This window comes from Diadema antillarum, unplaced genomic scaffold, assembly GCF_040938485.1.
Source record: "Diadema antillarum isolate AM-2024a unplaced genomic scaffold, OU_Dant_1.0 seq00000823_RagTag, whole genome shotgun sequence".
Taxonomy (NCBI): Eukaryota; Metazoa; Echinodermata; class Echinoidea; order Diadematoida; family Diadematidae; genus Diadema; species Diadema antillarum.
The window spans coordinates 127235-141645 of NW_027271700.1; the positions used below are offsets into that span (position 1 = coordinate 127235).

Sequence of the window (14411 nt, forward strand, 5' to 3'; positions counted from 1 at the left end):
AGAGCTGCCGGCCCAGATAAATACTAGGCGAAACGATCTCGATGACTTAATCTTGGCTTTCTCCTCGTTATGACTCGAGTGGGCTTTTAAATTAATGTCAACAATATGAAAGGAAGCGATGGTTGCCAATGATAGGAACTCTATATACTCATTCTCGTTTCACGAAGACGGTCCTAGCTGTGTCGTCAACAGTGTGATCTCGATCAAACATGGGGCATACAGAGATTACAATAGCAATGATTGAATAATAGTGGTATCGACAATGATCAGAATCGTTTACCTTACCTTATTTACCTAAAATGGGCCGTAAAAGGTTTTATGAATTTGTGATTTAAAAAAAAAAAATCTGTGTTCATCATTTTTGTTAGTTGATTGTTTTCCTTCCAGCAGCTATTAAGATAAGTAAATTATGGTGTTCACAACATGTAAGAAAATTATTCTAGTGATACCTATCCACAAACAGATCTTTGAAAAGTTTCCACCCGAAAACGGCGCAGTATGCCCCCTTACATCACTACTTGATTTAAATCATTATTCATAAGGAAGACGGTAATTATAATATTTCGCACTCTTCATGGGCAAGTTGCAATAAACGTTAACCGCTTGAAAAATACCGGGTTCATTCATACAGACTACCATTTTGTTCATACAACGACCATTTTGTTTAGTCGGTAGAATAAATTCTCGTGTCATCTTGCCTCTTGTTGTTTATCTCGGAGGCACGTGTTAACTGTTTTATTCTAAACATTGGGTTGATGTATGATCAGTTGGCATTCGACGATTCCAACATTGTTAACATAGCAAACCAGATTAACTACCAAGTGGATCAGGGTAAAGTCATCATTGAATTTCATTTGGCTTCCATGTCGGCTTACCTTTGAAGTGAACAATTAAAATGATTCCAACAAACGTGATGTCGTACTTGTGACATTTCTGAGTCCTTTTTCATTCATGCATTCATGCATGCATTCCTTCATTCATTCTTTCATTCATTCATTCATTCATTCATTCATTCATTCATTCATTCAATATTCATTCCTTTTTTCAGAAGAAACACATAAATATTTTACAGAAATTGAATACATAAATCACATCACAATCACAATATATAATAAAAGAAAAGTATAAGTTTGAGAATATCAAAAGTATACGGAACTGCAGGAAATGGGGAGGAATGCTAAAGAGCAATGCTTGTTGAGTGCAGTCCTCCCCTCCCCCCCCCCCTTTCCACATACGCACGTCATACAACAAACATGATGATTGATACACTATCATTATTATGTAAGAAGCGGAATTACAAAACAAATTGAGACAAAACCTAACCATGGACCTACTAGAATGACCTAACTATCGAACCTGAAACAAAAACCCTGGAAAAATCCCTGCACACAAATCACTTTGCAAATTACTTTGCTTGTTCATTACAAGTCTGTGTGTATCTTTTTTCATATTTTTACCGTACACTCGTTCTTACAACCAGAGATTATTACACTGAAAAAAAAATCACATGTGCAAAAGATGAAACTTTATTACTTACAATTCTACATCAAAATCTCCAAGAGGTATAGCGTAACTAGAGATATAGCTTTGTTGAGCTGTACAGCCATAATAATTATGATAATGATGATAATTATAATCATGATAATAATGATAATGACTTTAATCATCACTTTATTATTATCATTATTATTATCATTATTACTATCATCATTATCATCATTAGGAGTAGTAATAGTAGTAATAGTAGTAGTAGCAGAAGTAAGTAGAAGTATAAGAACAAGTTAGTTCCTAAGAAAAAAAAATGATTTTTTTTTCTTTCTTTTTTTTAACCAGTGTATCCATGGATGATTATCTACAGGTGTGAAACTCTCAGTGAAACTTCCAATCAGTTCGCTAGATATTTTCTCTTTCCATTAAAGTCAATTATGAAGATCGATTGGCATTGCCAACTCTGTCACTACCATAGGCAAATAAATTGCGTACAATATCAATGGTTGGCCCTACTTTGCAGGTGCTGGTGTCTGAAGGGTTAATGGAGACATGAACACGCACAGATGATTCATAATGCACGTAGGTGTAGCGCAATCTGCAAGGCTTTTTAATGTTTCTGTGTGTGTGTGTGTGTGTGTGTGTGTGTGTGTGTGTGTGTGTGTGTGTGTGTGTATGTGCGTGTGCGTGTACATGTGGGTCTGCGTGTTTCTGTGTTGCTTGAGATCAATTACAGCTGTCAATGTCGAGATAACGCCGATGTATCTCAAAAACGTTAGATGATTGGACCGACCAGAAGGTAGGTCCAAAGTCTCTAAACTGGTCAGTCAACTCCATCACGATCCAGCTCCTTGACAAAGTTGGCAGTCTAAAACATGAACTAAATCTAGATACGATCGTATAATATTGTTTATAGGTGCTCGCATCACCATATTGGTTGTTCTATGCTTACTGACGTGTAATTACGGCAATTCTGAAACCCGAGTGACTCCTGGTGGTATGTAGGCCCTAGCATTTGATCATGAAGTCAAGATTGCATATCAAAGATTCTGGTGATTCAGTACATTGAAGAACGTACGAGTTTCATCTAACTTGACCAGAAATGAAAGAAAAAGAATACGCATTTCTCAAATTTTGCACAAATTCATGGATCAACGATATCTGATACGATCACAAAATGCAAATTTAAGAAGGTATATAGTGATGTGAAAAATCATAATAACATGACTCATGTGAAAAAAAAAATCCATTCAAAAGAACAACAACTGACAGTGATGCCTTTCAGTACAGATAAGTTAAAAACTTATTAATTTATTGAGACAAAAAATACAATATCTGTCACACAAACCACTCGAAGAAGTGAAAGCAGTATACAGCAAAAAAGCACTTGACCCATTTCTCCATTAAGCATAAAAAATGTTCTTCACTTCTTTTAGTATACAGAACAGTTCAATAGAATGTGTGCTTGTCATACCAGAGGAAGATTTATGAAATTCTTTTCATAACTTTATTTCTTTGTATTGTCCTACGGCTAAGATGGCCTCAAGGGTGACAGACACTTGCAGCAGCTCTTGCAACAATAAGGAGCTTTAGATTTTAGACGCGCGGACGTTCAGAGGGAAAAAAAAAACATGTTCTGAGCGTGCGCAGTAACTTGACGTGCGCTACTGCGCACGCTCAGACCATGTTTTTTTCCCTCTGAACGTCCGCGCGTCTAAAATCTAAAGCTCCCTAATAATTGCTCCAGACCGGTCTTAATTTCTCCACGGAGTTAGGACTATAGGGTAAGAGTTTTGCTTGGGTTTTGGTTTTAGTTTGATGTGAGGATTAGGATTAGGGTGAGGGATATAGCTTTTATTACAGGGTTATAGCACTGGTTAGATATTTCACGGGAGCAGTGCTGCAGAACTGTCATGGAATCGACCTCGATCCGAGTCGGTGTAGAACTTTCAACAAGAGGAGGCGGTTTTCACCTTTGTAAGGATTTTACTCAGACATGCTCAGAGTATTTCACATGATATAATATGATATAATCATATGCTTCTCCATTTACTGAATTAAAACCTTTGGGGTTTTTTTAACCTCCCCATTGACAACAGAAAAAAATAGTATGTATACTTTCATTCTGAGAAGCGCGGAACATCCATGCATCCAAAGGAAAACAAAAAACAAAGTAGCTGTTTTGCAGGAAGTGGGAGTAAAAAGGTTATAGGACGGTCGAATAATGTATATTGAACTGGCTGTAGATACTCAGTTTTGATTCACACCCACCGTATTTAAACTATGCAACGTGACTGTCAAACAACTTCCGCAGTGGTTATTAGCATGATTAGTGCAAATCAGAATCTGTGCACACACATAGTCAGGCAATAAGCGAAGAGCAAAGATTGTGTGACGGACATGCCCGTTTGGAAAACCTTGCAGATCTGTCTCTCTCTCGCTCTAGATTTGTGCAACAATAATAGAGTTGTCAATTCATGTGTTTTCGGGTCCGCACTCTGCACATAATGAGGACATTTGAGGGTTTTCTCTGCGTCTGGATAATATGCCTGGCGTACACGCATATCGCTGAAGGTAAGTGTGTATAATCTTTGCAAACTATGAATCAAATTCAGCTCATTTTTGGTACTTGAGTTTTCAGTGTGTTATATAGACAAAATTAACAATTTTTGTATTGATTTGTATGTTTTCCTTTTTTGCATGCTCTGTGTAAATTTGTATTTACTTGTCGGCTGTAGTTAGAGAAAAAGTGGAGCAACGTATCAAAACCAAACCAAACATCTCAAGCAAGAAATCTAGTTCTAGAACTTCAGCGTCATTGAAAAACAATGATATCATTCTAACATTATTCATACTTATGAGGTCATTCAAAATATAATAATGGTATTTTCTTATCATTTGAGTAATGATCATAGTCCCAATAGGGCCTAAATTATTTGTTTTATTGATTTTAATTAGGTTTTTTTTTTTTCTAACGAAAGAAGGCAATAACATTGTCTACACATTATGATGTAGGCCTATTAAATACTATAGAGTATGTGCCTCGGGCATTGTCGGGAGAACACGTCAAACAGCAACTCTTGAGATGCATTTTGCCGACTCTTTTATTCACTCTCAGTATGTAGGCCTATACTACCATAGAGTCTATGATTTTCAGCAGGGCCGGTTCATCATGGTATTCGCTGCTGTATGATTGCAGTTTGGGAACCAATGTGTCACGGCATTTCCTCATCACGGAAATCACGGATTTTCACGGTCTCCCATTATATTATAGCAGTGGAAGTGAATGGCTGTAAGGCCTATGACCCTTAACAGTCCCACTGAATTTATATAAAAGGAATCGGTCAAGGCTTTAGAAAGGGATCGTACAGTTTTGGTTGAGACCTAATTTCAGGTTTCTAACATTTTTTGGGTGAGATAATGAGAAACCTCTTATGAAATACGAAAGAGCATGTAATTCTATGAGGAATTTAACTTTTATTTGATGAAAATTGGTTTTGAAATGGCTGGCTATCAAGAAAAGAGCTATTCTAATAAAGTGTGGGACCCACATTTTATTACGATCGCTTTATTTTACTTTGTTTTTGGATGTTTCAGTCATTCCAAACCCGATTTTCATCAAATAAAGCTTGAATTCCTCTTAAAATGGTATGCTCTGTACTATATCATACGCATTTTCTTGGTATTTCGCAAAAAGTTAAAAGCCCAATTCTCATCTCCACCAATACTGTACCATCCCTTTAAGATACATTCAGTTTGTATGTAAATCAACCCTCATCACAGGGAATTGATTCCTACCAAGCTGGTATTGCACATTTGTAGGTGATTTTCATCCGATTTATTGGGATCAGAGTTTACATAAATGTGGGCTATATGTGAAACCATTAAAAGGGATGAAGTCCAGCAGTTCACAATCATGAAGTTAATAAATCGACAACTCCATGTATAGATTTGTGGAATTCATTATGGTTCTTGAGCAGGGACACCGACAAGCTTGGACACCGATACCTTGAAAGACCCAAAACAAATTACACTGAACAGTGACGATGACATAGGAGGCTCACATATTTCAGAAATAATAGTCAGTGTTATTCCATGACAATACCGCTGTGCAGAATTTATGCATGCCTTCTTCTTTGTTCAGCTTCTTTGAGGAAGCACTCATGCATTCTTTATGTAAAGCTGCTGCATGTCATCATCCTCGTTCATTGTGATTTGTTATCAATTTTGAAAACATTCTTATTTCTCATCCCGATCATTATAAATTGTGAATCTAAACCCACTATAAGCAATTTATAGTTGTTTAAATGTAAAAGTCTGAAAATCATCTGAAGTTCTCCTTTAAGGTATCTTTCTATGCAGATACAGTGTCGCTGAATGTGCTCACATGATCATGGCTTTCAGTGCAGCTCCAAGAGAGACTAATGGCTGTTGATTCTTTCGTATAATCACCATAATTATGTTCATTTGTAGGAATCACTCTGCAGCCATATTTAAGCCAGAGACTTTGGGCAGTGTGCACAATGCTATGGGGTTTTATGTGTCACGTAACACTCAAGAGGTATTATTCAAATACTGCCCAATTCATTTACTATATTGTTCTTCACGTCCAGCTCAAGACTCCTGTAGCGGAAGATGTGGATCTAGATTGGATCGAAGGCGGTCCTGCCAGTGTAATTCAGCGTGCACTAACTATGGCGATTGTTGCCATGATTACGCAAACGTCTGTGACAACGGTAGTTATGTACAGTATCATGAATCTCTACAACATACAAACTACAATAATAATGTGGTATATCGTGTACATACATTATACATTTATATAACATAATTATGTTTATCAATATGTTATGTTCATGTATAAATGAAAATATTTATACATTTCTGTAATATATGTTTATTGATATGTTTATAATTAGGTTTATGTTCATGTACACGAATGTATATCAAATATACCAAATTTTCAACGCGTCCCCTCTTCTTCAGGTTTTCAGACAAGTCTGAAAATTTGGTTTAACCTTTATTATTTTGTTGGACGTTAATATTGCATTTCATATCTCTTCCTTTCATCGTCACCAGAAAGGTTACAATGCAAACCTTCTTAACTGACAACTGAGATATACAAGTAGTATAGAATGGGCGTGTGCACACATCCAGGTTTAGTGTGTTTGCTTGTTTTTAGATACAACTGTATACTAGTACGTGTGGACTATGATTATGCATGTCCTATATACTTATACGTTTGCATTGACATCTAGATCTACTTTTCTGTGTTTCTGTCTAGCCCCCCCCCCCTCTCTCTCTCTCTCTTGCTTTCCCCTTCTATCTCGCTCCTGAGGGGCATTCTACGTTATGTACAAGCTTAACATCAGATGTTTTAGCCGATCCTCCCACTAAAATCATAACATTTTGTTTTATCGAAATGCTTAGACACTTACATTCTTTCTGTCTTTCTTTTCGTTCCCCTGCATCCATTACAAAGTTTCTGACTTTAAAGCTGGTACTCTTTATCTGTAAATAATCTTTCGTGTTATAACTGTATTGTCTTCTGCTAGTCATTGCAGCTGTGTCCGAAGATTCAAATTTGTTGTAAAGGTTATTGCAAATTGTCCAATCAGTCTGCCGGGATGCGTAAAGCCTTCAAGATTATTATTGTTACTGTAGGTTTTCCCGGCCAATTTCGCACTTTTGTCAGTCCATTTGATAAAAGGTTCATTCAATTTAGCGAAAATCCTCGTCACTGCACATTCTGTCATTCAAAATTGCAAGTTGGTCGTTCAATTTAGCATTTCGATCAATGAAATTTGCACATGTGCCTTTCGAATTCGTAAAACGAGCATTCAAATTGGCACGTGCTCTTCAGTCGTTCAACTTCGCCAACACTGGCAGAAAGGGGTATTTCAGTCATTCAATTTCGCGTATGGGCAGTCAAATTCCTAACCTTATGTTCATTTAAATTAACGTCATGTTATTTCTTTTTTGAATAGGTGATAAAATTTAAACGTGTATTTCTATGTGACTTTTTGTTTCATCCACGCACTGTTAAGCAGTAAAAGTATCATATTTTTTATCATAATATATTACTCGAGTTTGTTGTTCTTTAACGCCCCTTTTCTTTCATACATGTCATTCTAGGCCTACATGTACCAATACTACAGATTAACTTCATCTTCTTACAGTCCTGACAGCACAAGTTAGATACAGACGTATTTCTCAAGAAGACAGAAAAAGAATTATAGAAACATTTGATGATCATAACCTTGACTTCCTAGAACTGGCCAACACACTCGGAATAAAGCACCTAACGGCCAGATAAGTTGTGGCCAGTCATGATGCATTATATCTTCGGACTGGAAGAATCACTAAGCACAATGAAAAAAAAAAAAACTGATGCCAAAATCTCTAAAATAAGTACGAAAATATGAAACGTAATGATGCTTGCAAAGCAATAACTGTTGACAAAAAAAAAATAAAGAAAGAACTAAAGCATTAACATGCGTGCTAAATTGACTGCAAAAGATGTTAAATTGGATGCCCAAAAATGAATTTGAATGCACGAGTGCGGCATGTCCGTGATCACGTGACTATATCATTCTAAATTGAATGAACGACTATCTAAATGGTGCTTGTTTTACGAATTTCAATTGAAAAAGGGTTAATTAGAATGAGGCTAAAGGTAATTTGAATGCTCCAAAACGAATTTGAATGAAAAGATCATAAAATTGAACTACCGAACATGTCATCTACGTTAAATTTTGCTAAATTGAATGCAGCAATTAGGAATTGGACTGGCAAAAGTGCGAAATTGGCCGGGAAAACCTATATTATTATTATTATTATTATTATTATTATTATTATTATTATCATCATTATCATCATTATTATTATTATCATTATCATCATCATTATCATCATTATTATTATCATTACTACTACTACTCATCATCATCATCATCATCATCATCATCATCGTCATCATTATTATTATCAGTATTATTATTATGATTATCATTTTACATCAGGTAGCCCCACAAGACCACGTGATCCGATCTCAACAAGAGAAATCAGTCATCTGGCACGTGAAATCTGGGTTGCTGACGTAAATCGCGTACCCGGCTCCCTATACGCCCTCAGTAGGCAGACCAAGATAAGGCGCATCTATCATTACCGCGATCGGTCGCCAAGGAGGTATCTATTCTAGGCTTTCCACCAGCACTGTCGAATTCACAATGGTTGGTTCAATGATAACCTGATGTGTAAATCAATTAGAACATAATTTTCATAATACATAAGCGCATGAATGAACAGAAGAATGAATAATGCAGTAGCTGTACCCTCCCTCATCACTGATCAGTTAATTCCTCACCAATATGCCCAACTCCTACCCATTAACTAGATAGTCCCCATGGACCTGGTTTTAAAAGAGTCATGTATACATTACTAGTATTTAGTAAGTCTTTTTTTTAATTCAAAAATAATTTTAAGAACAGAGATTAGATGTTATGTTTCATGAGGAGGAATGCAACGTTAAGTTTACAGTAAATTCGAACGTCCGACTAATTCAATTCAATTCAATTCAATTGAAATTATACATGTATTTCCAAAAACACATGGTTATTATCGATACAGATTCAGAGAAAAATAATGGAATAATAATAACAGAAGGCGAAAAGGTGAGACATAAGATCCAAGAAGGTGAGAAGACGAGTTGTGAGATCTTATTGTCGTCTCACACTCTCGGGTCTAGGGAGAGAAGAAGGCGGGATATCAGGTCTCATCATTTCGACCTGTTGGGCTCCGAGGTGGCGAGAAGCCGATGTCATACGACATCTCGTCTTCTTGACTTCTCGCGTTCGAGGAGACGAGACGACGAGACCTAGTCGGATCTTGCCTGCAGTCTCGTCTTCTCGGGCCGAAGAAGGGTCGAGAATCTCGCCTCTAGCCTACTGTAGCACGGAAAAGATTCCAAAGCACGATCTCTGACTCTTCCACACGCAGAGTCGCTCCCATTATCCCCCATCCAGTAAAAGACAAACAAACAAACAAACAAACAAGAACACAAAAGTGTTTTGCCTGTGTACGTTGTAAGAGTAGGTTACCATGACAACAGTCACGGTAATTCCAAGCTAAACTCAAAGAAACGCCCAGAGATATATCGATCTGAAAGGCTGAATGACGTCCCTTGTTTGCAGGTTGTTCACCAGTTTGGAGCCGTCAATACTGGACGGGGAAACCTACGCCACTCTCCGAGCTCTCCTCAATAATTACCACCGGTCTGTAGGAGTCGAAGAAAACACCACTACAAGAGAGAACCAGGAGATCGAGGCCTTCTTGGACGCCATCTTGAACACTGACGTCATGAGATTGACCTATGACCTCTTGTTCCGTAAAGGTTGCTAACTAGTGTATTTTTGTCATTCTTGGAAACGAGTTACGTGTTGTTTGCAATTTGCATTTGTCCACACACACCAGCCATAATTATTGTTCTCTTTAACAGTGTTTAAGGTGTGATTATCAAGATTGATATCAAATCTAATACAGGTCAACATCTCAACACTGCAACGATAAAGTGTTAGAGATATTAATTTCGTAGGCTGGAACTCGCAAATTTTCAACGCATTTTACGAGTTTCCACGTCTAGATAGACAACATAACGGATTTCTTTCTTTTTTTGAGAGAGAGAGAGAGAGAGAGAACTTTGCCTTGATTGAAATTAGTCGCTTTTATATACGTCACAATGCAAGCAACAATCTTTAAAAATCTGAGAGAGACAAAAAACAAAACAAAAACAAAATGCTCATTAAAAAAAAGGATTATAATGATATGACCGTTTGATATTGAGGAATTAGTTTCACACTGGGTGTTGAAGCACATTCAAGTTTTGATAGCCACACCCCCTCTGTTTGTTACATCATGGGTTGTATTGGAAAGGATCCGCGAAAACACTCTTCATCATAATAAATTACAAGGTGTATCTACACTCCCACTGATTGCGTCCAACATGTTAAAGAGATGATAGTTTTGGCTGAGATGGTAAATCAGATTTAAGCTTTTTGTAAGATAATTAAAAACCTCTTACGTGAAATATAAGAAGAGAATCAATTCTAAAAGTAATCAAAACGGTTTTTTGACTATAATCGGTTTTGAAATGGCTGATATATAGTAGCACTATATCAAGTAAAACGATGTGTTCCTATACAATAAAAGCTTGGACCCACCTTTTATTAGGACCTCTTTGCTTTTTGATCAAGTAAACCTTTAATTCCTCTTAGAGTTGTATGGTCTTTAATATTTCTTAATGGTGTTTTCTTATTACTTAAGAAAAAGTTAAAACCTCATCTCAACCAAATGCTTCGAATGTAGATATTCTGGGCGCGTTTAGTTGTCACACCGGACAGGCGGGCGTTATTCATTCTCACTCGTTCTCCCTTGCAATCCATCTTTTTTTTTTTTCGATTGATCTTTCTCCTCCACCTCTTTTTCATCTGCCCCCCCCCCCTCATTTCTCTCATTATTATCTGTAGGTTACTTCAGTACCCCATCTGCTTTCAGGGACTACTTAAAATCCACATGGTTCGATTTTTACGCCCGCTCGAAAGGCCAACGTGTTCTGGATTCGTCCGCTTTCGAGCACACGTTCGTCGGGGAGATTAAAAACGGTCGCGTGACGGGTTTCCACAACTGGCTGCAATTTTACCTCCAGGAACTGGCGGGAAATCTGAATTACTATGGTTACACGAAGACGTCACAGGTACTTAGCATAAATTGGTCACCGTACAACTAAAGTATACGATTCTACGGAATGTGTACAACAAACGCACTGTGCAGTTATAATATCCTGTATCAGGTTTGACGTATACTTCTACTTTTTTTTTTTGCCTTTAAATGCACATTTTAAGCGTTTAAGTAGGAATGATCTGCCTTAAATGTACACTTTGAGCGCCATATAGGCCTATAGGCCAATGCTTGAGGACGTGCAAAATATTGTTGCCGTCTAGGTTTCAAGTCGCATATATAATTTAGGAATTTAAACCCGCAAAACAATCTAGCAGGTGATTACGAATTCGCAATTAAAAATCAAAGCGACGGAATGAGAAATTCGTATCATTCTTACACTGCGTCATGGTATTTCCCGCAATCTTCGCTGAGGTAGCTGTTTAAATTGTCGTCCATTTACAGTCGACTGTATGGAAAGTGAGCATTTGAAAGTGCAGTGCTCGCGAGTGTCTGTTTATTGATGTTGTTGTGTGCCTATTCGGACGAAACGTTTCTGCCGGGACAACGACTCATGAAACATATTTAGGCTACCCGAAGAATAATTAGATTCTCAGAGAGAGAGTTGCAAATCGTGTTATTAAAGGACAAGTTCACCTTCATAAACATAAGGACTGAGTATAGCAATATTAGTAGAACACATCATTGACAGTTTGAGGAAAATCGGACAATCCGTTCAAACGTTATGAATTTTTGAAGTTTTTGTGCAGTAACCGCTGGATGAGAAGACTACTGCAGTGTACGATGTCACATGCGTACAACAATATAAGGAAAATATAAAGAGCTAGAATTTCACAAATATTCATCTTTTGAAAAAAGTATACATTCCCTTGACTAGTTACCGACATATTATGTCATGGGTAATATTATTCCCCCTACCGTTAGAAAGAGGCAAGTCAAATGCTCTTTTATTATGCGAAAAAAAAAATGAAAACAATATGTTGAATTTTCTTTACATTTTCTTTATACTGTTGTACTCATTATGACATCACAAGCTGTAGTAGTCTCCTAGTCCAGCAGTTCCAACACAAAAATTTTTAAAATTCATAACTTTTCATTTCATTTTATTTCATTTCATTTATTTCATTTCCAACAACATTTTCATACACAAAATAACACAACATCAATGCAACGTAGTAACAAAGAAAAATACGTGAAGTTGACAATACTACGCATCACAAAAGCAAAGTAAACAATGAAAATTGAATTGAAACTAAAGTTGCAGGAAATGGAGGAGACATGCTAAAAAGCTAAGCTTGTATTTTGCAGTCTCCTCGTGGACAAAAAGACTAAATAACATCAAAAAGCAATTAGCTAGACATAATATATCGGTGTACAACACAACAGATCTATACATATAAACAAACAAACAAACTGACGGACAAACAAACACAAGCAACCTCTCTTGTAAAGAGAAAGATAGAGAGAAAAAAACAAAACACAGTAAAGGAAAAAGAGGAAAAGAGGAAATTATTTTGAAAGAAGAAACAGAAAGAGACAAGAGGACAGGGAAAGGCGAGAAAGGAGAAGAGATGAAGGGTCTTTACCGGCACACGCGAGGCACATGATGCGATGGATCACCGAGGTATATGTATATAATGTAGGAAAGGAATAGATAAAAGAAAAGAGTGAATATAACGAATATAAAAGAGAGCTCAGAATTAAGGCTAATTAAAATATAACTCATTCAACTATATAAGAATTTATGAACAACTTCTTCAGTTTAAATGTGAATTTGTTTAAACTTAGAACTTGCTTCATACTATTATCGAGAGTGTTCCAAAATTTGGGGCATTTTTGCATCGATTGTCCAATTTTCCTCAAACTTTCACATTATTGTGTTCTACTAATATTGCTGCATTTTCTCAATCCTTATGTTTATGAAGGTGAACTTGTCCTTTAAAATAGGTTGCAGGCTTTAGGGCCAAATGAATAGTAATACTGGCGTTTGTTTTATGCAGATCGTCTTGGGTTTGTTGTTGCCTGCTTATTTGTGTTTTAAGTGCTTATAGAGTGTGGTAAACTAGATTAATAAATACTCTGCACTCGAGTCGGGACTATAATGAAAATTCCAAAACCATTAGGGAAACTTGTTTATACCAAGTGATTAAAAGAGTATACATCGTTAGATCTGCACTAAAATATTATATATCTTTGACTATCGTTCTTTTCGTTTACTCTCATCGCATTTCAGCCCAACCAAATTCTCCTTCAATTCAACTGGCATAGCCGAGTGAAAGTGATGTCATCCGTCATGGTTGGCGTCAGTCCCGAGTTTGAGATGGCCCTCTTCACGGTCTGTTTTATCGCGCGACCCGGTCAGATGTGTTCCTTCAACCTCAACGGAAACCGTGTGTCCGTCCGCACGTATGTGCACGGAGGCACAAAACTAGGCGCTGCCTACTTTCACGTGCACTGATTGAAACATTAAACACAGCGTGTTTAATGTATAGGCTAATATTAAATGAATAAACAAAGCAAAACGCAAACGAACAAAGAAAATAGGATTATATGAAATTATAAATCATGTCGGCAGTTAATCCTTTGCAGATGATCCCTATTTCAATGATGCACTGCAGTTTGAAGTGATATATTATGAATATATATATATATATATATATATGTATATATATATATATATATATATATACATATTCATATATATGATATATATTTATATGATTTGATATATTATATATCCTTATATATATTATATATATATATGTATATATATATATATATATATATATGAAGAGTTTGTTTGCAAAACCCGATAAGTCCATATTTGTCAAATGGAGATATTTGCGATTAAAGGTCAAGAAAAATAAAGAGAATAATAAGAAAATGTTTGCTTCTTTTGACCATAACTTCAAAAATATATCTTTACATGTAGTGACCAATATATCATTTGAAAGGTATTATTTTGTACTTTATGACAGAGACCGTACTTCAAAATCTTCAAAAATGGACTTATCGGTTTTTGCAAACAAACTCTTCATATTGATGCTATCACAGTAGACCTGCTTAATGCCTTGTGCTCACTCATTGCACCCAGTATATCATAAGGTATTTATTATGTATATAGGCCTACCTTAAAAACGCCATTACTGTATGTTGTCACTCATAATCACGTGTATTTTGTTAATTTA

The 14411-nt window shown here is 36.4% G+C and overlaps 1 protein-coding gene across 1 annotated transcript; it reads left to right on the plus strand.

Annotated features, from left to right (window-relative positions):
- Positions 1 to 3995: 3995 nt before the first annotated feature.
- On the plus strand, positions 3996 to 13681 carry LOC139739982 (uridylate-specific endoribonuclease A-like). The gene is made up of 5 exons (XM_071650579.1): positions 3996 to 4062; positions 8511 to 8676; positions 9681 to 9880; positions 11013 to 11239; positions 13457 to 13681. Exons 1-5 carry the CDS (start codon positions 3996 to 3998, stop codon positions 13679 to 13681), a joined length of 885 nt encoding a protein of 294 aa, XP_071506680.1.
- The last annotated feature ends 730 nt before the right edge of the window (positions 13682 to 14411 follow it).